This window comes from Dermacentor variabilis, chromosome 1 (assembly GCF_050947875.1).
Source record: "Dermacentor variabilis isolate Ectoservices chromosome 1, ASM5094787v1, whole genome shotgun sequence".
In the NCBI taxonomy this organism is placed as follows: domain Eukaryota; kingdom Metazoa; phylum Arthropoda; class Arachnida; order Ixodida; family Ixodidae; genus Dermacentor; species Dermacentor variabilis.
This window is the reverse complement of record NC_134568.1, coordinates 265417351-265444439: the sequence shown is the minus strand read 5'-3', so window position 1 is coordinate 265444439 and position 27089 is coordinate 265417351. Positions and strand designations below refer to the sequence as shown.

Sequence of the window (27089 nt, the reverse complement as noted above, 5' to 3'; positions counted from 1 at the left end):
TTGGAGATGGCCGCTGCCCGGGCGCGCGCCACCAAGGAACGTTGAGCTTCCAAGGTAAAGCAGCCGAGCAGGTACTGTGTCAGCGCCGGAAGACGCCTGCTATGCCTCCCGCTGGTTTGCTGCAACTAGTTGATATCCCTGCAGAGCCCTTCTTCCGTGTGGGCCTAGACCTCCTTTGCGCCTTTCCAATTTCCATCAAAGGAAATAAATGGATTGCTGTAGCAACCGATTATGCCACGAGATATGCCATCGCACGAGCGCTACCAACCAGCTGCACTACAGATGTCGCCGACTTCTTACTATACAACGTCATCCTGTACCACGGCGCCCCTCGCCAGTTGCTGACGGATCACGGCCACTACTTTCTATCGAAGGTCGTCGATGATCTGCTCTGCTCCTGTTCTACAGAACACCAGATTGCTACCGCATACCACCCTCAAACGAACGGCCTCACCGAGCGACTCAGCCGCACGCTAACTGAAATGCTGGCCATGTACGTTTCCGACGATCACTGCGACTGGTACGTCGCTTCACCATACATCACTTTCGCATACAACTCGTCCCGTCACGACACTGCCGGATTTTCACCATTTTACCTGTTGTATGGCCGCGACCCCACCTTGCCCTTTGACACGTTGCTACCTTCTGCAGTACAATCACCCAGCACTGGTTATACTCGCGATGCTATTGACTTAGCCTCCCAGGCCCGAGAAGTCGCCCGTCATCGCCTCACAGTCTCGCAAGCTTCTCAAAAGCGACGCTACGACCTTCGGCACCGAGACTCCCATTTTTCACCTGGTTCCCTTGTCCTTCTCTGGACGCCTTCACGTCGCGTTGGCTTGTCAGAAAAACTACCTTCCCGTTATTCTGGTCCGTACCAGATCTTACGCCAACTGTCCAACATAACATACAAGATTGCCCCAGTCGCTCAGCCTTCAGTGCCTCCCAACGTCACCAGCGATGTTGTTCACGTCGTCAGGCTCAAGCCCTATGTCCCCCCATTAAGTGAGGCTCTATAACTTGCACCCACTGGGGGGGGGGGGTGATGTTACGGTGAAGGAAAGGAAGAAGTTGAATTGGACTAGAGGAAGATGAAGTCTGGCTGTTGCCTGAACGCCATATACCTCAGGTGTAAATATACGTTATTTTACACACGTGGACCTGCTTTGTTCCTGCAACAGTATTAACTACAGGCATATTTCCTAAACAAATGCAGACTTCACGCATTGTTCCAGTCTTCAAGCATGGTGATAAGGGGGCACTAAACAACTATTGACCCATTTCGATAATTCCAGTGTTTTCTAAAGGTATTGAGAAATTGATGCATATCAGATTGCTATCATTTTTTAATCACCACAATTTGTTTCAAAACTTTCAACATGGGTTTAGGAAGCATCGCTCTACCGAAACAGCCCTCTTGACTCAAAAAGAAATAATTATAGGTGCATTCAGTCGTAATCAAATGGCATTAGGCCATTTGATTACGATTTGAGCCGATTTTTCCAAGGCATTTGACTTAATTGATCATACCATCCTTCTTAGCAAATTAGAAAACTATGGTGTGCGTGGAACAGCGCAGGCGCTTTTAGAATCCTATCTTTCAAACAGGACACAATTCGTAGATACAAACTATGAAACATCTGCAAGGAAGCCGGTCGTTGCTGGTATGCCACAGGGAAGCATTCTAGGGCCACTCTTTTTGATTTACATAAATGATATTGTACACTGCACAGACAACGCAAAATTTGTCTCTTATGCTGACAACACGACAGTTTTTATTACAGGGAACTTGGAAACAGAGATAGAAGCGATGGCTAACAAAACGCTGTCTAACCTAGATGCCTGGGCCACGGTGAATTCTTTAAAAATAAACCCTTCAAAAACACAAGTTATTTTGTACAAGCCTGAAGGAAAAACGCTGACAAAGAAGTTTAATTTATTTTTGGGCTCTCAGCAGTTAGAGTTGGTGGATTCTGTTAAAACCTTTCGAATACATTTTTCAAAGCACCTTGCATGGAATGTACATGTTGAAAACCTCCATTCAAAGATGTCATCTGCCATTGATGTCCTTGCACGTATGCGATGTATTCTTCCTACAAAGGTGAAGATTATGATCTACAATGCGTTAGTGTCCTCTATGTTGCAGTACTGCAGTGTAGTGTGGTGTATTACTGGCGTAACAAATTTGCGCAAGCTGTATTTGCTGCAGAAAAGAGCCATACGACATATTGCTGCTGTACATTATGCTTCTTCTACAAAACTTCTTTTTACAAAGTACGAAATTCTTCCAGTATTCTGTTTATATAATTATAGGCTGATGTTGTGTTATAAAGCTTTTGTTAAGTATGGTACCAATACCATAATTAATCTTGCTTAGTTAAAAGCAAACACAAGTGCTCGTTGAACCAGGCATAAAGAAATGTGGACTGTACCCACCCCTAGAACTTCTTATGATGAACAATCTTTGTCCTATAGGCTACCTTCCCTTCTGAATCTATTAAACCATGGAGATTTTGACTCTTCATGTAATCAAAATTCTCTCATTAAACGTTTCGCCCAGTCCATTTATTTTCAGGAATATGTAGTACATCCTTTTGAATTTTTTTCCCCTCTACTTGTCGATCGCTGTTTTTCATGTTCATGCCATTTCAAGCCTATGCAATTGGGTTGTATTGTTCTTGCGCTTTGTTAAATTTTTTTTGCTCGATGTTATATAATATTCGTTGATTTATTTGAACTCTTTGTGCATGAGTTACCGTCATCCTGCTGTTTTGCCAACTGTAAGGGGTCGGGACCTCGTCAAGCTGCTCAAGCTTTTAGTCCTGTACTCCTCCTATTCCAAGGCAAATATAGTTGATTGCTATATATATATATATATATATATATATATATATATATATATATATATATATATATATATACAGGGTCTCCCATCTAACTTTAGCCAGAGTTTAAAAATATGTGAATGCCATGTATTTGGACAGAACCAAGGTAATGTTGTTTGCCGCTGCTTGGAGCTACTGAAATTATTTTTTTCATTCAACCTAATTAGATAATTAGTCTTAATTAAGAAATCAATTTCTAAAATATTATAAATAGATGAAAATTGTCAATGAGAAACTTATAGAGCAACATGAAAAACTCGTGATACAGCTTTCTGCTGCTTAATATGTACATAAAAGTTTTTTCGAGCATGAAAGGAGCCCGCGAATACACACAAAATTACCACACGACTGGCCGCTCAAGGCACTTTGCATGTATTTGCGGGCTTCTTTCATGCTTGGAAAACACTTTTATATAGCATGTATTGAGCAGCAGAGAGCTATATCGGGAGTTTTTCATGCTGCTCTACAGTTTTCTCATTGACACTTTTAGTCTAATTATAATATTCAAGAAGTTGATTAATTAAGACTAATTATGTCATTAGGCAGAATGCAGAAAATAATCTGAGTATCTCAAAGTGACGGCAAACAGCATTACCTTGATTTTGTCTTGCTAAGTGGCATTTGCATATATTCAAATATTGATGCATGATACTTGGGAAACCGTATAACTGTCAGCCTTGATGCCTCTGAGGCTATGACCAAGCCTCTGGGGTATCGAGCCATAAGAGAATGTTAGTGGCAGTAAAATCAGTCAGGCAATAAACTTGTTAATTAGTTCATGCCAATATTTCTTGCAGTCATGGAAATGAAATTTAAAACATTGCCTACAGCATACTTTTAAGTGTTTTCACTCCTCAGATAAGGTTAGTGTCGTTTTGCAACTCTATGGCGGTAGTAATAGCAGGAAAGGACCACTTTTCTGCAGATAGCATTTCTAAAATTAACAATAGCGGCTCTCATAGAGAAGTGGCAGCGTACATAATTACCAGCTTCTTTACCGAACACAGCATGCCGCATATTTAAAATATAGGTTAAATTTTCATGAACCAAATTAAATTCTCTCATATTAACTCAAGCAGCCATGGATCATATTTTGTTCAAAATGGGCAAAAAGAAAACTGCAAGTCATTACACAGATTGTTAAATACAGAATAATATATAAAAGTAAGCAATGGGCTACCACTGTTTCAATGGCAGAAATAAGAGAGTTCGCTTGGCAAACCACATCAAGGGGTATCAGAGGCAAGGATGCATGACTGGATTGGTGCAAGTATTCATTGGCCCCCATCAGCATGCGCAGCAGCTTGTCTATTCAATGGGACCGTGTTTTGATTAATCATATTTCACGCCAGACATTGCGCACTTCAGCATCACTAGTGGCCAGACTTCTCTGCCCTGGGAAGTCAAAGTCTGAACTAATCGAGAGTTTTTAGTTAAGTGGTTCCAAAATGCATTAAGAACATGCTGCACCGGTAACAATTTTGAGACTTGTTTGAGTTAGTTGTAGTCTGCACGAGGTCAAGCATACAGCAAAAGCTTGCTTCCTCATGAGGAACGTACGTATACACATCTGTGAATCGCCTTATCCTAATCTCCATGACCTTCTTATACTTTGTATCCCTGCCCCTGCCTTCCCCTAGCTCCAAGACTTTCTTGTAGTGAAGCCCTTCACCCTGTGGAGGTAGCTTGTTCTTAAAGTGTGAGTGACGCCCACTGTGAAGCGATCAACCTGGCCATTCAGGTTTTTGGTGCAGCTTCTTGGTGGCGTGCTCTTACACACTGGGATGAGGGGGTTTTTGCAAAGAAGTGTTTTGTGCAGGAAGTCAGGCAAAGCGCTCTCACAATCGCTTTTCAAGCTATCCATTTGTGCTGTGAGCTGTCATGCTCCCCACACACACCTACTTTACTGTTCACATGTGCTGTCTGTGACAGCTTATGCTCATTGTTGCTGAAGAAGTGAGATTCTTCCACTTCATGCCAGTGGCACGAAGATTGCAGTGGCAGGCATATCATGTTTTCTGGGAGGAGTCTTTCCTGCATTCTTGACTGTCGAACTAGATCTGAATCATCACTAGTACTCTGTATGCACCAGGTGACTCATGGAAAGCTTCTGGATTCATAAGAATAGGCTAGTGTGGATCCATGTGTTAAGTAAAAATAAATGTATTGTTAGTGGAAAGGAACAGTCAACCTAACTCTTGTAAAGAATGCCCCCTCTAATGCCTGATTTTTCCTCAGGGTACAATTTGCAAGTTCTGCAACTTTACATGTTCTGTCACAAATGAAACAACAGGCTGTATTATATACATACTATGTTATTGTAGACATTTATTATCATTATCTGCCAAGAAAAGCATTGGTGTTCCGTGTAGTTTTGTACAGCACTGCCAAATGAAGGATTTCTCGTAAAGTACATTGAACACCAATACATTTAGCTGCAAGTTTGCAGATATATATTTCAAAACTTGTGGTAGTCTCAAAATTCTTGCTCAGTTGACATCCCTCAAGCACTGACCAGCTTCAATTCCACAGTTGCTGTTTGTGCTGTGCTACTGAGAGAAATTTGGTTAATGAGTTCATTGGCAATTTTCACAATTTCTAACTGTTGGTCAGAAAAAAGTGATATTTTTGTCTTGAATTCTTATTTTTTATATGTAGACTTGTTGCTGAAACATTCCATGTACTACTATACACAGTCCTCTGCTGGTAGTGTAATAGCATGCAGTTCTGTGCAAGGCTAAAAGAAACTGCGCATGTGTGCTTCTGCTAATGTGTTTGTAATTTATTTTCCTCCAGAACTGTTTTTGTTAGGGGTGTGTGAATATTCAAAAATTTCATCTTTAATATTGATATTCAATTCGAGAACTAGGTTTTCAAAAATTTTTGAATATTCCATTGGATAGGAATATTTGAAACAAATCTATTATATTGATGGTTGTGCACTAGCAAACATGGTTTTTAGCGTTTATTTCTATCTAATCTAAGAAAGTGTGTCTGATGTTGTGCTGAGTTTTGGGATAATTTCGTATTGCTGCCGAAGTTTCGCCTGTAACACATGCTTATTCACTGGCTGTATAAGCTCTACAGGAAACCCAACCTCTCAGTAGCGAGGGGCTTGGGCTTGCAAACAGTGAGGGTGCAATCTCTTGCAAGTTCCATTCCCAATCCTGAGCTTATTGAATGAAAGCAAATGCTCTAAGTGACGGCTGATACAGGGTCTAATGTCTTGGCGTTTACGGGAAACTGATGCAGTACGATAAGGCACAGGTTGGCGAGAATAGACAACTAGTGGAAATTACTCAATTTTCCAAAGCTAACATGGGCCAAATACACAACCTTTTAGTGTAACGGCTTACTAGTTTTTTACCACTGATAATGTAATTGCTTTGTTCCAACATCATGTTAAAATAAACCAATTTGCTAATAAATGCATGTACATATCGTTATTTGATATCCAATTCAATATTCGATTGTAAGTATTCATATTCAATTGGTATTTGAATATCTTGATATTCGCACACCCTTAGTTTTTGTTTAGCATGGCAGCCTTTGGTTAATACTTAATGTGGCGGTTTGTGCTTTGTGTTTCAGTATTTTAGCCTCTCACTTTCACTACACTGCCTAAGAAACTTCTGTTGCAGTGGTTTTCTTTTGTTAGCCATTACATTACTTTTTGTACTTGCATCTTCTTTTCTCTTAGTGGCAGAGTAACAAAAGTGAAAGCCTCCCGACGCTGTCTTCAGTTTGGGAGGAAAGCATGGTCATCCAAGGAAATCCAATGTCTCTCGAGAGCTTTCTGCTTTCCCCATGGAAAACAAAAACTAGAAATGTACGGCGGCGTCTAGTCTTCAGTACGCCAAAAAAGCCTTCAGCGCCTAAGATGACCGAAGACAGCATGCACTTGGTGGCAACCAAGGGGAATAAAAAAGATGCTACAACTGAAACATATGCTGAAGTCAGCATTCAGACTGACGTACTTGACCAAACTTTTGGACATGACAGCACTCAGACAAACCTGTCAAGCACCTTCAGGAAGAATGACCAAAGGGAGGGTTCGTTACCTCTACACCATGCGTTAGTACAAACTGATGATGACAAGAAATCTACTGTGATCATGGGCACACAAACTGACATTGAATGCGAGGTAAGGAAGCACATATTTTCTTGGAATAATGAGTCTAAATATCTACCGATTGCAGATATTGTGCATTGCCAAGGAATTTTACGGCTTCAGATGGAAACTCGAAAAGGCACACTAAAGGGAAGCACTCCTGAATCGCTTTCAGTTGATATGGGTTCTTTCAAAACTAGATTTTTGTTAATTTCATGGTTGATTAATAAAAGAATGAAAGCTTTAATTTCAATTTTTAAAATTTCGTGCTGAACCTTCTTTTGCCATTATATCAGTGTGACGACATGGATTTAAAAGTGTTTTTTTGTAATTCAGCTGTGATGCCTCAGTAAAAGTCCACGTTCAGTCTTTGGCTCCTTTTGAATACAATGTTCGTTGATTTTTACCCACTTAAAATAATGGAGTCTCATTTTTGCATCTTTCCTGGCTTATCCAGCCTTCTGTCACAGTAAGAGTGGCTTTTTTGGTGTTTTAGGAGGGTAATTTACTAAAACTTGACTTATTTTTCTTTTTGGTGTCCCTTTAACTCTTTCCTTACTGTTACGAATGTCCTCATTTCAGTGCTTTTACATTTTAACATTGTATTTCCTGACGGAGCAGTCGCAACCTATACTGTGCTACATGAAATGATATCTTGATCACAGGTGTTTTGAATGTATATATGGCAGTAATAATTGCTCTGACAATCTTCAGGAATTCTAATGTGAAACTTCAAAGAAGCATGTCAAGGAACACGAATGATAGTAGTAATATATATATAACTGAGGATAAAAGAAAATCTGAAATATGGAAAACATGCGCCTAGTTCCTGTTTCAAAGTTTTGTACGTCTGATCACGAAAACAAAACAAAAAATCTGAAGAAGTTTTTTGGCGTCACCACTAGCCACGGGGGGGGGGGGGGGTAATGTCAGTGCTGTGTGGGAAAGCCATAGCTTAGCAAATGTGAAAATGGGTAAGTTCCTATTGTACAGGGAGCATTTCTTTTTACTCATTTTAGCAGGCAGCTGGTTTGCTGTTATAACTATATTCTTTAGGCTAACAAAGCAATGTTTGTCAGGTCAGGGAGCACACAGACACCTCCTCTTACTTTATTATTGCATTCAATCATCTTTTCTATGCAAGCAAGATGGTCTAGTGTGCATTCTACTGGCGCTGGAGCCTCCACATGTTTTCTTCAGTTCCTGTACAGTGCTCTACAGTGAAGTGGGGTCTTGCACAATATCTTACAGTAATGAATAAGGGCATTTGCACAGGCGGTGCTCCAAATGCCAGAGATTAGACGGCTATTCAAGCTTCAGTAGAATGTAAGTCTGAATTTGACTGTGTGCTCTGGTGTGAGTGGAAGCCCTACACCATGGGAAGGGTTGCTCGTAATAATTTGTACATGCACTGTCGAAACACTGATGGATAAAAGCAACCCATGGTGGGGAAAATAAAGTCGCTTTTCATATTAGTAGAACACAATTAATGATGTAACATGCAGTCATGATCATCTATCATTTTTGGAGACATAGTTAAAACAGCATATCATTGAATCAGAAAATTGACCAACCGAGAGAATCTTTTGTGCCTTCACTGCTGCTGTCATTTAAAACTTAAGTTGCCAAGTTAAGTAAAGCGCAAATTTTGCATTTCTTCATAGAAGAAGTACTAGAAGCACTGGAAGCTAGTTTGGACTATAGCTCTAGTCAAAGTTTTATTTTTCCAGACTCCCCAATCTACCAAAAAGTTTAAAATCTGACAAATAGTTAAAGTTCATTCGTCATTTCAGACAGTGCATGATGTTGGTAATAGAAGAAATGCCACGGAAAAGTTTAACAATGCATAGAAAAACAGTAAGTCAAATTGATCTAATTCTGTAGGTGCAATAACGAATGGCCTATGGCACCTGCTACTATGGAAATTGTGAGAAGTTGTAGTTTAGATAGCCCAGCAAGTTTAGCCAAAACATTTTTAATTCGCTGTACAGTCAGTGCAGACTAAAATGTGAACAAATGAGAGTAAGCAACAGCACATTTTATTATTTCCACATTAGTCAGTGCGCATTATAATTAATGTGTGAAAAAAAAAAGTGTTCCTTTGGTTTGGTTCCCGTTGGTTCCCAGACTGAGAAAACCGCGCAGGCTCAATCAACTATGACCGATCTTGCTCACGTCTTGCCTGGGCAAACTTTTTTAACGAATCGTACTTACTCAAATTGAACAACCCATGGATGAACATGGACTACACCCCAATTGCATGTACGGATTCCGGAAAGGCATGTTAGCACAGGATGTCTTCCTGCTCCTCATGGAAGAAGTACTCAACCCACAACCGGGCAGCAACAACAACATACTCCTAGCCCTGGATGTGGAAAAAACCATTGATAATATAGCACACGAAACCATCCTAGATGGCCTCGCCACCATAGGATGCGGAGAGTGAGTATATCAGTATACCGTCGCTTTACTCACTCACTACAAAGCCCGCATCAGCATAGCAGACATACAATCAGACATATAGCATCTACCGTATGAAGGTACTCTGCAAGGATCAATACTGTCTCCTTTCCTCTTCAACATGGGACTTAGAAAACTTGCATTACAACTGGAAAACATCCCGAAACTCGGATGTGCCTTCTATGCTGACGATATCACCCTATGAGCAATCAAGGGTTCATACGGCGACAGAGGAAACACATTACTGAGAGCTATTGAACACATCGAGTCATACATAACTACAGCAGGAATGAGATGTGCCTCACACAAGTCTGAGTTCCTTCAAATCTGGCCCAGGCAAGCTAAGAAACATCAAGTCCTGCCAATACACCTCGAGATTGCAGGGCAAACCATAAAGCGCGTACCGACAACATGCTTACTAGGTATGCACATCCAGGAGAAAAACGGCATAAAGGTAGTTTTAAAGAAATTGAATCACGTCTAAGAACCATCACGTCACTCATCGCCAGAGTAGCGCACAGCAAAGATGGCTTCACAGAGGGCAAAACCATAAGAATGGTACAAGCCCTCATCATCAGCCGTGTCATGTACGCACTCCCATATCAAGTCAAGTGCAAAAGAGAGACCGAGCGCATGGACACTCTTATAACAACGGTCTACAAAATGGTCTTACAGCTACCGTCAGGCCTAAGCACAAAGAAATTACTAGCACTAGGGGTATACAACACCTTTGAGGAGCTAGCAAGCGCGACGCTCATAGCGCAGATGGAGCACCTCAACAAGACACAACAGGGAAGGCACCTTCTTCAATGGCTAGGGTTCCTGCTGACACCCCAGTACTGCTAAGAAGAAACACAACTCCTGCCTAACCAAATTAGAGAGAACTTTGTAGTAGACCCTGTCCCCAAGAACATGCACTCCACCCACAATCAAGAGAGGAGAGCAGTGCCTGTCTGCATGTTGCACAAACGCTGTTTCAGAGACCTAGATACATACTACACAGATGCTAGCCTGTATCCTTCATTGCCACGTCGCGAGATGAAATACACAATCGCCTTCATCAGTCAGGGGAACCTGGTAGCCTCTGCCTCCATCGCCACTGGATGCAGCCCAGCAGCAGAAGCAGCAGTGATTGCTCTCGCACTTCACGATGCCGAGAGCAAGCGAAGGTCTGCCCGCTTCCTTATGAACTCATAAGTGGCATGTTATTTATACATTAATGGAACACTCCCTATACAAGCCATTCAAATCTTGGGCTGCTCATGTTCACTAGAATGGACCCACTGTATCATCTGGTGCCCCGGGCATGAAGGCCTATGGGGCAACGAAAAGGCGGACTGTGCAGCTCGAGGTCTCACTAGCCGAGTAGCAGACCACACCGTCCTTCAGCCCTGGACAGACCGACTAGTGACCAACGAGTTATTAACCACAAGTCAACAAATACTGCAGGACCAACGTCTCTAAAGAACACAATATGCTCCCCCACGCAAAGCTCTCAATAAACTCCAGGCCAGGGTCTGGCGCCGCCTGCAAGCAAACACATATCCACATTTTTCCTGCCTACACGCCATCTCTCCAGACAGAAGATATACGTCTCAGACATGTCCCTGGTATAGCAACCACACAGCGACACTCTCGCACATAACACATGAATGCACCTACCATCCTGGCCATAGGCTGAAAGTTTTCATTTTTCTGGGAGGGGCTGGGGCCCGACCAGCTTTACGAACCCCGTAGGTGTGTGTGTGTGTGTGTGTGTGTGTGTGTGTGTGTGTGTGTGTGTGTGTGTGTGTGTGTGTGTGTGTGTGTGTGTGTGGTGTGTGTGTGTGTGTGTGTGTGTGTGTGTGTGTGTGTGTGTGTGTGTGTGTGTGTGTGTGTGTGTGTGTGTGTGAGAGAGAGAGAGAGAGACGCGAGCAGAAGGTTGCAGACGGAGACAAACATGGTTGCCCAAACACTGCCTTTATTCTTCGTCTACCTCTTTCTCCACTATTGCACTGTACTGTCTTATTGTGCGGTTCGTTACACGGCTCCCCCCCCCCGCCGAGAGAGGCGTAGGTAGAAGGGCGGTTGATACAGTCATAATGTCCTCGCATATGAACAATGTCAGTCTGGCAGTCTGGTGAGGTCCAGCAGTGCTCAGGTGGTCGAGACTGGCGGTTGCACTCTGGACGACATATGCATGCCCCGATGAAGGAAGGTTTAGACGCATGGGAGCCGTGGGAACTCAAATGTCGTTGCCACTTATAGGCGTGCGGTGTCTCCTGCTCGAACCTTCGGTTTACTGGTTCATTAAGGCGACGTCTCTGTTGGTCCGGTAAGCCTGGGAAGTGCCTATGTTGTTTTTGTCGTCGTGCACAGCGTCATCATAGGAATCCTTGCGATAGGAGCAGTCCTGATAGGTGGTGCTGACGGTGTACTCGGCGATGTTTTTTTCTTGCAAACCGTCGTGTTTGTTGGGCCAGCTTTGGAGTTCAGTCGGCCATGCCCAATTGTCTTGCACACTGACATTTTCCTTGTTGCAACTGTTATTTATGTTGTTGATGTTGATCTTTGTGATGTTGTTGCAACAGTTGTTGATGTAGCGTATCTGCTGGAATATGCCTTTGATTGCTTGCACAAATTGATGTGGAGATGAAGGAGTAGCTTGTATACTGCTTCTTTTTGTGAGAGTTGTCTGATGGCGAGTTCAGTGATCCAGGCTTCTCATAAGACTCTTCCGAGGCTGCTGTGACACCATTCAGAATGCGCTCTTTTGTCATTTGACAGTGTACAATGCTGCTTGGCGGCGTGCGAAGCTTCTGAAGTGGCAGTGGCTTGTTGAGGTGCAGGACGCAGAAGAAGGCTTGAGAGTCGTGGAGCACCTTGATCTCTATACGTACGTTGCTCCAAATTCTCTTCGCCTTGAAAGTTACATGCATTGGTACTGATATTCATATTCTGGTTTCGTCTTGGCAGTAAGCAATTTGGCTTCATTTCATGAGAACAACTGACTGTTGTGGTATTTTCTCGATTCGTGTCGCTGAAACTGAAGTTTGTTTCCATGCTGTTTCGAGTTCCTGGTGATTGAGTGCTGGAAGATGTCGCAGCGGATGTGGCTCGATCATGTTCTCTCAAAGAAAGGTTGTCTGTCTGCAATGCCGTGGCGTTGTGCTCAATCATGTAAAGCATGCACTGCGGCCTAATGTCCATACAAGAGTCGTGTGGCTTGAAAGTGCGTAGTGATCTGCGCATTCAAGATGAGCAGTGGAATCCATCCGAAGCTTCAACAACGACGTCAGCTCTGCAGCTTGCTGAAGACATATGTATTGCTGACTGATGTGCGGAGGTCAGACCTGGTTCAATGTTGGATTTCAAAGGAGTGAATAGGCGTGCGGATCGTTTAGTGAGCAGTGGCTCTTCATTTATTGGGAATGTCAAGTTCATGCCAAACGTGCGATTGCGCGTCCTCTTTGTGGGAAAATCATGGCAAGGAAATGTCGCCGAGGATCTGCTAATATCGGGCTTTGTTTCGGAATGATGATAATCGCTACATGGAAACTGTGTGTGACTGTGGCGACCCAGTTCAAATGTCTGCAGCTCGTGGATAATGGAGGGGTCGTAAAGTTTAAATTGGCTGATCATTTCGTCTTTGATTTTATTCCATGATTCATCATTTTCAAATATGTGCGGGAGGCAAACGAAATGCCTCACCGGTGACGTAATCGTTGAAATTTGTGACCATATCCCGTTGCGACCATGATGCAGTGGATATGTGGAACTCGAAGAGGCAAAACCAATCTTCCAGGGGCCTATCGTCCGCTGATCTGGTGTACTTGGGTATGTCCAAGGCTTGCACTGATGTGGTCATGATGCTGGTCAGTGTCGGTAGTGGAGCTGTGCGCTCCGGATTCATGCCGAGGTGTTGAGTACTTGCATGATGATGTGAGGCCGATGAGATGGCTGCCAGGTCATTATCCTGTCGACTTGTGTGACACGAGCAGGAGGTTGCAGACAGAGACAAACATGGTCGCCCGAAGAACACTGCCTTTGTTCTTTGTCTACCTCTTTCTCCACTACACTATTTCACCGTACCATCCTATTGTGCGGTTTGTCACACACACACACACACACATTTATTGCAACAAAGATGAGTAGCCTGCCTGCGCCACAGCATCATAGCTACCAGCATGAACTCGTGGTTGCTGTCCTTCGCCGAACGCTTGTGACTGCTACCCGTTCGCGCCCGTTGCTAACAAATCTCTTAGCAAGTGGTAGAGGTACTGGGTTTCGACCACCCTGGAACTTCGGAGTCGGACTCTACCCCCATCACGCCCGACGACGCACGCACTCCTCCAGCTCCTCCAACGGTGCTGGCCACCTTGGTTTGTGGTGCCTTGCATCAGTGAGATCCCCCTATCTTCTCCGGCACAGATGACAAAGACGTTGAAGATTAGATCTCGTCTTATGAGCGAGTGAATGCCCATAACCAGTGGAACGATATTACCAAGTTAAGAAACGTTGCATTCTATCTTACGGACGTTGCAAAACTATGCTTTCTAAACCATGAAGCCGACCTCACTTCGTGGTTGGTCTTCAAGACCAACTTTACCCAAGTTTTCGGTCGGCCAGCAGAACGAAAGCTTCGTGCAGAACAACGTTTGTGCACACGATCTCGAGAGGCCGGAGAGAACTTCACGAGCTACATTGAGGACGTTGTTGATCTTTGCAAACGGATGAATGCGTCGATGTCAGAGGAGGAGAAGATCAAACATATAATGAAGGGTATTCAGGACGACGCATTTCAAATGTTATTATCGAAGAGTCCTCACACTGTCACTGAAGTGATAGAATTGTGCCAGAGTTACGAAGAGTTGCGCAGGCAACGGCTTCACACCCGACGTCCCACCCCGCCCGCCGACTCTCTGTCAAGCCTTGGAGTCGACGACAACCATGCTGCTCTGTTCGTAAAAATTCAGGAATTCGTTCGCGCAGAGGTCGCCCGCCAGCTATCTTTGATATCTTCTGTCCAGGAACCGCCACCTGCTTTGCATCCTACGATCCGCGACTTCATTCAAGAGCAAGTATCTGAAGCCGTTCCTCCAGCCGCTGAGCGGACACCAGTTACGGCACCTCTCACTTACGCTGAAGCAGTTTCCCCATCTCGTCCACAAACGCCCTTGCCGCCCTCTATGCATTGACCACCGACATTTTTCCCACCATCTATGCTGCTTCACGACCGACGGCATTTTGCTCCTATGCTGCTACCCGACCGACAGCGCTTTCCGAATCCTCAACCACGACTTGGACCTTGCCCCCATCAGTGGCGCACCTTCGATGACCGCCCAATACGTTTTGCTTTCGGTGGTGCTGGTCACGTGGCACGCCATTGTCGTCGTTGCATGCTTCCTCTTCAGGACATCCGGCGAGCGCCACCTTTCCGCGCTCCGTTTTCCTCTTCACCTTCCAGCCTTCCTACCTCTTCCTTTTCTCCTGACTGCCCAACCACCTCTACCCGCCGCTCACCATCTCCCTGTCGTCACTCGCTTTCTCCGATACGGCACCGTCCCGTGTCCACCGAGCAGGAAAACTGATGGCCGCAGTTCCCGAGGCACAAACTGCATCCACGTCACAATGCCCAAGTCCTCGTCCCTCTCCAGCCAATGTAATTGAAGTCTCTGTCGAAGGAATCACCGTCCTGGCACTTGTAGATACAGGAGCCACCATATCTGTAATTTCCGCCGAACTCTGCCGCCCACTACGAAAGTTTTGATGCCTCGCTCTGACTTCTCCCTTCGAACCACGAACATTCAAAATATAACGCCTCTCACTGCCTGTACTGCTCGCGTCTTCATTCAAGGTCTATGGCATACCGTTGAATTCGTCGTGCTGCCCTCGTGTTCCCATGACATTATATTAGGCTGGTACTTCCTTGCAAATAATGAAGCCGTTATTGACTGTTGTCACGCCGAACTCGAACTTTCTGCACTTTCCGACCTAGCTACAGACTATCGAAAATGGCCCTTCTAGTGTTACACTGTTTGTGTCCGAAGACAATGCTGTCCCTCCACGCTCTTCCCTGCTTGTTCCTGTGTCGTGCGCCACTATTTCTGATGGCACTGTCCTCTTTACGCCCTCTGAGGTGTTCATTCGCCGCCGATGTTCTCCGCTGCCCTTTGCTCTCCTTACTCTTCGCAGTGGCGTCACAAAAATGGTCGTCGACAATCCCACGGCCTGCCCTTTAGCTTTATTTCATGGTGAATGCCTAGGCTTTGTTCAACCGATCGACACCTTTTGCATCTTTGAAGCTCCTGCCGTTTCTACTTCTGCGGAACTTGGCGCACTTACTTGTGACCCTGCGGTTGATCAGTCACTCCTCAACACTTTCCACTGCTCCGTCGACGATGGCACGTCATCTTCAGAACGAAGCCAGCTTATTGCTCTCCTGCAGAGGTTCAGCACTTCTTTCGACAGCTATGCTTCCGGTTTGGGCCGCACATCGAGCGTTTTTCACCAGATAGATGCCGGCAGTCATGCACCTTTACGGCAGCGCCCTTACCGAGTATCCACCTCTGAGCGCCGTGTCATTGACCACCAGGTTGCTGCCATGCTCAAGCGTGGCATTGTGCAGCCTTCCAACAGTCCCTGGGCATCACCGGCCGTCCTCGTTATGAAAAAGGATGGCTCTATTCGATTCTGTGTCGACTACTGACGTCTGAACAAGATAACGCACAAGGACGTTTACCCGTTACTGCGCATTAACAGCGCCCTCGACTGTTTGCAGGGAGCAGAGTTCTTTTCTTCGCTGGATTTTTGTTCCGGATACTGGCAAGCCCCTTTGGCACCATCTGATCAACCTAAAACAGCATTTGTAACACCTGACGGATTATACGAATTCATTGTAATGCCTTTCGGCCTGTGTAACGCTCCAGCCACTTTTGAGAGAATGATGGATAATATTTTACGCAGCCTCAAATCGAATACATGTCTATGCTACCTGGATGACGTAGTTGTCTTTTCCGCTGATTTCCAAACACATCTCAGCCGTCTCGAGCAAGGTCTGAAATGCCTTACAGACACAAGACATCAAGTTAACTTTAAAAAATGTCGTTTCGGCGGCCGAAAGCTCACTATTCTTGGCCATGTTGTATCGCGAGACGGCATCCTTCCGGATCCAGCCAAGCTCTGCTCTGTCACCGGCTTTCCGCAACTGAAGAAGTTTAAGGAGCTTCATAGTTTCCTTGGTTTATGCTCATACTTCCGACGTTTCATTCGAAATTTTGCTTCCATAAGTGCACCCCTGACAGCCCTTCTAAGTGTCGACAAAGAACTTTCCACTTGGTTGCCCGCCTGTGATGACGCCTTCACGAAATTATGCCACCTGCTAACCTCGCCACCTATCCTCCACCACTTTGATCCTGCAGCCCCCACAGAGGTCCACACCGATGCCAGCGGCGTCGGACTTGGCGCCGTACTCGCGCAACGTAAAGCGGGGTTTGATGAATATGTCATTGCCCATGCGAGCCGAACTCTGACAAAGGCCAAGGCTAATTACTCTGTTACAGAGAAGGAGTGTTTAGCCGTTATTTGGGCCCTTGGAAAATTCCATCCTTATTTTTATGGTCACCCTTTTGATGTCGTCACTGACCAACACGCCCTTTGTTGGCTGTCTACCCTTAAGGACCCATCTGGCTGACTTGCTCGCTGGGCCCTTAAGCTACAGGAGTACGACATCCGCGTTCTCTACCGTTCCGGCCGTAAACACACGGGCGCTGACGCCCTTTCTCGCTCACCGGTCTCCGCTGACTGCGCTTACCTATCCGCCCTTGAGCCCACACTTACATATCATGCACTGCGCAACATGCCGTCGGAGCAGCGCAAGGATCCCTGGATCAGTGCTCTCATCAGCATCCTTTCTGATCCATCCACCTCTTCACCATCTCACGCTCTTCGCCGCCAGGCTACCCACTTCTGCATTCGCGACGGCCTTCTTTATCGTCGTAATTACCTCTCTGACGGTCGCAAGTGGCTTCTCGTGATACCCCGCCATCTCCGTGACCTTATCTGCGATGCTTTCCACGCAGACCCTCAGTGCGCGCATGCTGGCGTCTTCAAGCCCTATGCTCGACTACGCATCCGATTTTATTGGCGCGGCATGTATAACTACGCCCGAAAGTTCATTCACTCCTGTGCTCAGCGCCAACGCCGAAAATTACCTCCCGGACAAGTCTACCCGTCACAACCCCTTCCCTGCCCTAGTCGGCCCTTTGATCATGTTGGTATAGACATATACGGACTGCTACCCTCCACTCTAGCAGGCAACTGCTGGATTATTGTTGCAGTGGATCACTTGACCCGCTATGCTGAAACAGCTGCTCTGCCGACTGCCACTGCCCGCGACGTTGCATCGTTTCTGTTATGACATTTCGTTCTTCGCCACGGTGCCCCTCGCGAACTTCTGAGCGATAGAGGCCGCGCCTTTCTTTCTGATGCTTTGAAGGCACTGCTCGACGAATGCCGAATCGTCCACCGCACCAGTACAGCGTACCATCCGCAAACTAATGGCATGACCGAGCGCTTCAACCGTACTCTTGGCGATATGCTCTCGGTGTACGTCGCCTCTGATCATTCAAACTGGGACCACATTCTCCCTTTCGTGACGTATGCGTACAACACTGCGGCCCAAGCAACTACTGGTTTTTCTCCTTACTTTCTCCTATACAGACGAGAACCTTCTACTACGCTCGATACCATTCTTTCATATGCACCTGACGCGTCCAAAGGTACTCCGCTATCTGAAGCTGCTCGTCATGCCAAGGAATGCCGCCAGCTTGCCCACTCTTTTTCCACCGAGGACCAGTGGCAGCAGCAATCCCATCAACCTGCCAACCGTTCTGCACCAACTTTTTCGCCTGGCCTCTCCTCAAAACTTGTCGCAAAATACCTAGGACCCTACTGAGTTCTGGAGCAAACGTCCTCCGTCAATTACATCGTAGAGACCCTCACGCCATCGACGGACCTACACCATCGCAGCCACGAACTTGTCCACATCTCTCGCATTAAGCCGTACTACGACCCAATTGTAGTCTCTTTGCCTTAAGCTGCCAGGATGGCGCCTTTTCTGCGGGGGGTGACTGTAACGAAGAAGAGTAGCCTGCCTGCGCCACAGCACCATTGCTACCGGCATGAGCTCGTGGTTGCTGTCCTTCGCCGAATGCTTGTGACTGCTACCCGTTCGCGCCCGTTGCTAATAAATCTCTTGGCGGTATATATATATATATAATTAATATTATTATTATTTAATTATCTCATTCGAGAAGTACTGTACTAATTATCAGTGTCAATGAGGCATTTATAAGCACCTCCAGGCACCCCCAAATGACATCTAAATGCTGTGTTTTCAGCGACGTACTAATTGCATGCAATTTTTTCCCGACTGGCAAACAAGCCTCACGAAATATGAAAAATATCACTTGACTGCGTTGCCACCCGCATCATAAAGCAGCGCCCTCAAATAAGCTAATTGAAAACAACTGCGTTGTCTATCGCAAACCCGAAAAGACAGCGCATCACCTTCATAATGGTATGGAAGGAGCACCAACAGCCGGCTTCACAGCTTTTCTATTATTCCTTCCTCTCTACGTCACACTTATCATCCGTCTCTCAAGGACAACTGATCACATTGATAACAAAAGTCCCCTGATAATGCGGCCGAAGCACTGCTCTGACCATGCATGAAACGCGAAAAGCAATGTAATAGCCACAGTATGTTTCAAAATCACGGCTTTGCTCATGCCATATCGACAGAGTGTGTGCGCAGCTATATTTTACACCAGAAACAAGAAACAAACAAAAAATACATCAGATTTTAGTGGGCCCTTACTATCTACGAATTCGTAAGTGCCGTTGAACACCAGCTGGTGCCTAGAGGACGTGTTTGAATAGGTCTCCTTCTGCAGCTACGCAGTACTGAGTCTGCTTTATCACATCTTCAGTGGCTTTCTTGATAACCAATGATCTAATTCTACGGCAGACATCCGTTATCCTCCGCGAGCAAAACCAGGAACGAGCTTGTCCACGCTGTCCCGATGCTGCAGCCCGGGCACAAGAACAGGCTCGTGCAGCCGAGCACGAGCAACAACCGCGTGCTGAGGATCCTGCAGCGTACCAAGCCGTTGTTTAATGAACTGTTGGGATTAACCAAGTGATAAACACCAGGGCCACACGTTTCAGCTTTGCTGGTTAACCATCTGTACAGAGTGCTTGGGCGGTGATTTTTTTCTTTATTTCCTTCATTTCCTTCTGTCCAATTCAGAAGAAGCCTGTTTGAGGGCGCTGCTTTATGATGCGGGTGGAGCGAAGTCACGTGGTATTCGTCATATTTCGCAGGGTTTATTTATCAATCGGAAAAAATTAGTACTCAATTAGTGCGTCACTGAAAATACCGCAGTTAGATGTCTCTTGGCTGTGCCTACAAATGCCTAATTGACGCTTTGATAATTATGATAGTATGTCTCGAGTTACATAATTAATTAGAATTGTCTAATTAAATCTCAGTAACTAAAAAATTACTGGCAGCTACTCCACTGTACTGGAAACAATATGCACTAGGTTTTCTTCGAGTAACACATTGCTTCTTTTTAAATCTTGGTGCATGATAGTTAATTAAGACATGCTGTATATATCTATAACATCTGCGTGCAAGTGACAATGTGTTTCCATCCCTAATCTATATCGTTAGCTATCCATTCCTTTAGAAATAACTGTTAATTGGCTACCTCCTTCTCCTTCAATATATAATGAACTTTGTGCTGAGTATATATTTAAATATATTGTGTATATGCATGGTGTTTACAGTGGAAATTTAAAACAATGTTGAAGTGAGAAAATACAGATGAGGCAGCTGCCGCTGGTACTTCTAATGTGCTTGTTCTCCTGTTGTCAGGATCTTCAGAAATAGGTTTGCGCCAACAATGAGGCAGTAAGCAATTAGCTACAATAAAATTTTAAGTGAAAAGGTCAAGGCAGGTCAAAAGAAACCTCAAATGATGTGGGTGACAAAACTCTGGTAATGTCACGTTAGGTGGGGGGGGGGCAGGCTTCAGCATCGCCAGCCCCCCCCCCCACGGCTGATACAGCGTCTAATGTCTTGGCGTTTACGGGAAACTGGTGCAGTATAATGAGGCACAGGTTGGCGAGAACAGTGGAAATTACTCAATTTCCTAAAGCTAACATGAGCCAAATACGCAATCTCTTAGTATAAACAGCTTACTAGTTCAATTTTTTTGCCAATGACAATGTAAATGGAATGTCCCAACATCATGTTAAAATAACACACTTGCTTATACATGCATGTGCATATCATTTATTGATATTTAATTCGATATTCGATGCTAAGTATTCATATTCGAATGGTATTTCAAAACTTTGATATTCGCACACCCCTAGTTTTTGTTTATCATGGCAGCCTTTCATTAGTTTATCTTCACTTGAAAGAATACGTGAATTTACGTCATACCTTACATGGTGGTTTGTGCTTTGTGTTTCAGTATTTTAGCCTCTCACTTTCACTATACTGCCCTAGAAACTTCTGTTGCAGTGGTTTTCTTTTGTTAGTCATTACATTACTTTTTGTACTTGCATCTTCTTTTCTCTTAGCGGCAGAGTAACAAAAGTGAAAGCCTCCCGACGCTGTCTTCAGTTTGGGAGGAAAGCATGGTCATCCAAGGAAATCCAATGTCTCTCGAGAGCTTTCTGCTTTCCCCATGGAAAACAAAAACTAGAAATGTACGGCGGCGTCTAGTCTTCAGTACGCCAAAAAAGCCTTCAGCGCCTAAGATGACCGAAGACAGCATGCACTTGGAGGCGACCAAGGGGAATAAAAAAGATGCTACAACTGAAACTTATGCTGAAGTCAGCGTTCAGACTGACGTACTTGACCAAACTTTTGGACATGACAGCACTCAGACAAACCTGTCAAGCACCTTCAGGAAGAATGACCGAAGGGAGGGTTCGTTACCTCTACACCATGCGTTAGTACAAACTGATGATGACAAGAAATCTACTGTGATCATGGGCACACAAACTGACGTTGAATGCGAGGTAAGGAAGCACATATTTTCTTGGAATAATGAGTCTAAATATCCACCGATTGCAGATATTGTGCATTGCCCAGGAATTTTATGGCTTCATATGGAAACTCGAAAAGGCACACTAAAGGGAAGCACTCCTGAATCACTTTCAATTGATATGGGTTCTTTCAAAACTAAATTTTGTTAATTTCATGGTTGATTACTAAAAGAGTGAAAGCTCTAATTTCAGTTTTTAAAATTGCGTGCTGAACTTTCTTACACCATTATATCAGTGTGCCAACATGGATTTAAATGTGTTTTTTTTTTGTAATTCAGCTGTTATGCCTCAGTAAAAGCCCACATTCAGTCCTTGGCTCCTTTTGAATACAATGTTCGTTGATTTTTACCCACTTAAAATAATGGAGTCTTTCATTTTTGCATCTTTCCTGGCTTATCAAGCCTCCTGTCACAGTAAGAGTGACTTTCTTGGAGTTTTAGAAGGGCAATTTACTACATCTTGACCTATTTTTCTTTTTGGTGTCCCTTTAACTCTTTCCTTACTGTTACGAATGTCCTCATTTTAGTGCTGTTGCAGTTTAACATTGTATTTCATGACGGAGCAGTCGCAACCTATACTGTGCTACATAAAATTGTATCCTGATCACTGGTGTTTTCAATGGATATATGGCAGTAATAATTGCTCTGACAATCTTCGTGAATTCTTGTGTGAAACTTCAAAGGAGCACGTCAAGGAACACAAATGATAGTAGTAATATATATATATATATATATATATATATATATATATATATATATATACGGAGGATAAAAGAAAATCTGAAATATGCAAAACATGCACCTGGTTCATAGTTCCCAACTTTGTACATCTGATCAAAAAAAAAAAGAGAGAAAGTTTATTGGCGTCAATACTAGCCATAGTGATGCCAGTGCTATGTGGGAAAGCCATAGCTTTGCAAATGTGAAAATGGGTAAGTTCGTATTGTGCAGGGAGCATTTCTTTTTACTCATTTTAGCAGGCAGCTGGTTTGCTGTTATAACTATATTCTTAGGCTAACAAAGCAATGGTTGTCAGGTCAGGGAGCACACAGACACCTCCTCTTACTTTATTATTGCATTCGATCAGCTTTTCCATGCAAGCAAGATGGTCAAGTGTGCATTCTACTGGTGCTGGAGCCTCCACATGTTTTCTTCAGTTCCTGTACAGCGCTCTACAGTGAAGTGGGGTCTTGCACAATATCTTACAGTAATGAATAAGGGCATTTGCACAGGCGGTGTTCCAAATGCCAGAGATTAGAAGGCTATTCAAGCTTCAGTAGAATGTAAGTCTGAATTTGACTGTGTGCTCTGGTGTGAGTGGAAGCCCCACACCATGGGAAGGGTTGCTTGTAATAATTTGTACATGCACTGTAGAAACACTGATGGATAAAAGCAACCCATGGTGGGGAAAATAAAGTGGCATTTCTTATTAGTAGAACACAATAAGATAATGTGCAGTCATGATCATCTACCATTTTTGGAGACATTGTTAAAACAGCATATCATTGAATCAGAAAATTGACAAACTGAGAGAACCTTTTGTGCCTTCTGCTGCTGTCATTTAAAACTTATGTTGCCGATTTGAGTAAAGTGCAAATTTTGCATCTCTAAATAGAAGAAGTGCTGGAAGCACTGGACGCTACTTTGGACTATAGCTCCAGTCAAAGTTTTATTTCAGTTCAAAAGTTCGAAATCTGACAAATAGTTAAAGTTCATTCGTCATTTCAGTCAGTGCATAATGTTGCTAGTAGAAGAAATGCCACAGAAAAGTTTAACAATGCATAGAAAAACTAAGTCAAATTGATCTATTTCTGTTGGTGCAATAATGAATGGCCTATGGCACCCGCCGTGGTTGCTCAGTGGCTATAGTGTTGGGCTGCTGAGCACGAAGTTGCGGGATCGAATCCCGGCTGCAGTGGCCGCTTTTCGACGGGGGCGAGATGCGAAAACACTCATGTACTTACATTTAGGTGCACGTTAAAGAACCCCAGGTGGTCAAAATTTCCGGAGACTTCCACTACGGCGTGTCTCATAATCAGAAAGTGGTTTTGGCACGTTAATCCCCATAATTTAATTTTTTAATGGCCTATGGCACCGGCTACTATGGGAATTGTGAGAAGTTGTAGTTTAAATAGCCCAACAAGTTCAGCCAAAATGTTTTTAATTCTGTACAGTTAGTGCAGACTAAAATGTGACCAAATGAGAGCAAGCAAGAGCGCATCTTATCATTTCTAAATTAGTCAGTACACATTATAATTAGTGTGTGAAAAAAAAAGTGTTCCTTTGGTCCATGTCCAGGCTCAAGCTGTTAGTGTGCCTCTGGTGCAGTTAATATTTGGAGAAATGAAGTAATATAACAGTTATCAAACTGGTTCCACACCATCGAACCTGTTGAGCCGGTTTAACTCTGCACACTTGACCTTCCGCCTCGCATGTTGTTACAGAATATGGTGAATGTAGACTATCAACAAGGTCTTCTGTGGGCAAGTTCTCACCCTGAGTAATTGTAAATGGTTGGCACATGGCACTGGCATGTGGGGGACAGGACAGGATGTTTCATCAGGTTACAAGCATGTAAATTTAATGTTACATAGATGCAACAAACATATATGCTTCCTCTAGCCGTAACTTAATATAGCTGGCTTTATGTATTTCAAGTTGAACATACATACATGTGAATAACAGCAACTAAGAGGGTAAACATGTGATGATGGGTGCGATACAAAAGTGTTGTCTGGGGAGGCATGCAGCATTAGATGCTTTTTATTATGCACATAATCACTTATATTATGTATTTCTTTTTATTGTTATGATCTCTAATAAGTGCATGAAATTAGGCACTAATTTTGTAAACATGAAAAAACAAGTGGTACTGATTAAGTTAATGGGTGATTTTGTTCTTCCATAAATCAGGAATTTCACAACAAAATGCTGCTAGCAATAATGAAGCAGTTTTGCGGTGACTACATAGATAAGTCAAAGGACAAAAAATGGAGAACTGATACCAGGCATTATACATGTAGATTGATACTGAGCCATGCTTAATAAAAATGATGTGAACAAGTCTTGAACAAATAAACACAGCTTGTTTCATATGCATTGTAATGTGCAGAAGGCAATAAAAAGCACGTAGCACAATCACCATGGGCAGTTTAAAACATCTTGCTAACAGAAATACCCAAAAATGAGACACCATTGCAAATTTTCACCTCACTTGCTCAAGACAATACAGTAGGTGTTAGACAGATTTTTTATGAAACTGCTATGAGCGTAGCAAATGTGGCATTTCTGCAGAGGAGTTGTTAGGCAAGGTGGATATACTTTGCCACAATAGTGTAAGTTCGACAAGACCCCCGGGGACACTTGATTATATGGAAAATTTTCAGGTAGTCACAATTTAGGGCACTCTGAGTTTTGTCTCTCTCTCACACTTTCTTTCTCTCTCTGTGTGTTTTAATATTGAAAATAGCACCTAATTCAAGATACTCATAATAAAATTTTAGCCCTCACTGCAGGCAATATTAAAACCTAATGCGACGAAAGCGGCCAAACGGCAGCCCTACTATCACGTCAGATGGAAATGCCATGTGAAGTAGTGCAGGACCAAGTTTCAATGGTGACCTGTCACAACAAATACTGATACGGCATGTTTTTCGTGATAAGCATCTGCTGTGACACGTCATCATTCAAACTTCGTCATGCACTACATCATAGGGCGTTTCTAACAGTTTCTAATAGAATACCGTAGCAGCCTAATGTGTTGAAATGTGTTGAAAACATGTGGAAATGCAATAATTATCTTGAATTAGTGCAATTTTCAAAATTTTTTAGAAATGTAGTTGCATTAAAACGTGACGGCCTTCAATATTGCCATGTCTCCACTCGTGGTTTTCATTTTTAAATAATTAGCACATTTTATTAACTAGCCCTTTTAAGATTTTGTTAATAGCGATAAAATATGTGTACCTCACTTAACAACTCCTCCGCAATAAATTCCACGTTCACTGCATTTAATAAAAAATCTGTATAGGCTAAAAAAACACCCTGTGTGTTTCACGTTTCTCTGTATTGCACAACTGCACGCAAGTGCTGCTGCTTAAGCAAAACAGGATACTGCATTGATTCTACATGCAAATAGCCTGATATAATAAATCTCACTTTTTACGTATGATTAATTGTGGCACGGTTCTTCCGAGCTGCTTGTGCTTGCTGCCATGAATTTTGATGCATTTCCAGTCACATTGCTCAAGAAACAACAGTACTATAGAGATGTGAAAGTAAGCATTAATGTGCATGCCACAAAATATTTTTCTTTACATTCAGAATTATGTAAAAAAATTAACATTATGGGCTTTTACGTGCTAAACCTATGATCTGATTTTGATGCATGCTGTAGTGGGGGACTCCAGAAATTTGGACCATCTGGGGTCTTTAATGCGCACCTGAATCTAAGTACACGGGTGTTTTCAAATTTCACCCCATCGAAATGCGGTCGCTGTGGCCATGATTCGATCCCGCAAGCTCATGGTTAGCAGCCCAAAACCTCAGCCACTAAGCAACCATGGCAGGTCAGAATTATGTTAAACTGCTTAATTGCAGCTCTTCTCTGGGAAAATGGGAAGTTATAGCACATGACACCTAAGAGTATTCTATCCCATACAATTTGTGCCACCACTACAGCAGCATTTTTACTCTGAGCTGCAGTGTTATGCTTACTGCTCCTATGGTTGCCTTCCAAAGTTTTTTCCATAGGCACCTCTTTTCTCTGCTCTTTATGTTTCCTGGTGCTGTGCCTTAAAAGGACCATGACATCAAATATTGGAACATGAACTGTGCATTGCAGTTAATCCATAAACATCCCACACCGGGAAATTTTCAGTGTATTTGGTATGGCACGTTATAAAATTTTTTTTATATCGCACTAGGACCATACAGCAGTCTGGCAACATTAATGTTTGACATCACGAATCGCATTCGGTGTGGTTCCATTCTCGCGTGCTTGAGATAATTTCTGCAGGTGTTCTCTGGTTTATGATTTGCTTAACTTGCATTTGAAAGTATTGCCAGCACAGTGCATTGGCAGCACCCTTGCTGCAGTCGAGATCTTTTTATACAGCTGTTTCACTTACGAGAATTTTGGCATTCCTTTGAAGATTTTTGAAAAATGTTTTGGCCATAGGGCACAGCTAGAGTGGCAAAGTTGAACATAGGTGCCCATAGTTTTTGGCATATATGCAGTATCTTTACCAAGTTGAACACATAACATCTTACAACACACACATCTTAGTGGCTGCAAGTGGCGTGGGCCAAGTACGGAAAGAAACCTGTTTTGTTTAGCCTAATGCATTTCTCGTATCCACTTCACCCAATATGCTTGCTTGAATTCTTTCATTCAAAACTGGTATTTTTTTATTTATTTCTTTCCCTTGTTCAGGTTTAGTATGAGCTGAAATACATTTCAGAGATATCGGTTCATGTTCAGTTAAAAATTTCCTGTATGGTGTCGGGCTGCTAAGCACGAGGTTGTGG

The 27089-nt window shown here is 43.6% G+C and overlaps 1 protein-coding gene across 9 annotated transcripts in view; it reads left to right on the top strand.

Moving 5' to 3' along the window:
* LOC142564100 (uncharacterized) overlaps positions 1–27089 on the top strand; it is a 136673-nt gene that overhangs the window by 76976 nt on the left and 32608 nt on the right. For 8 of the 9 annotated variants that reach the window (XM_075674996.1, XM_075674972.1, XM_075674977.1 and 5 more), the window contains 2 exons: positions 6586–7029; positions 21091–21534. In XM_075674996.1, the coding sequence (XP_075531111.1) occupies positions 6586–7029; positions 21091–21534 (888 nt within the window). The remainder of the gene's footprint in view (positions 1–6585; positions 7030–21090; positions 21535–27089) is intronic. The other variant, XM_075675010.1, reaches the window with a different exon arrangement.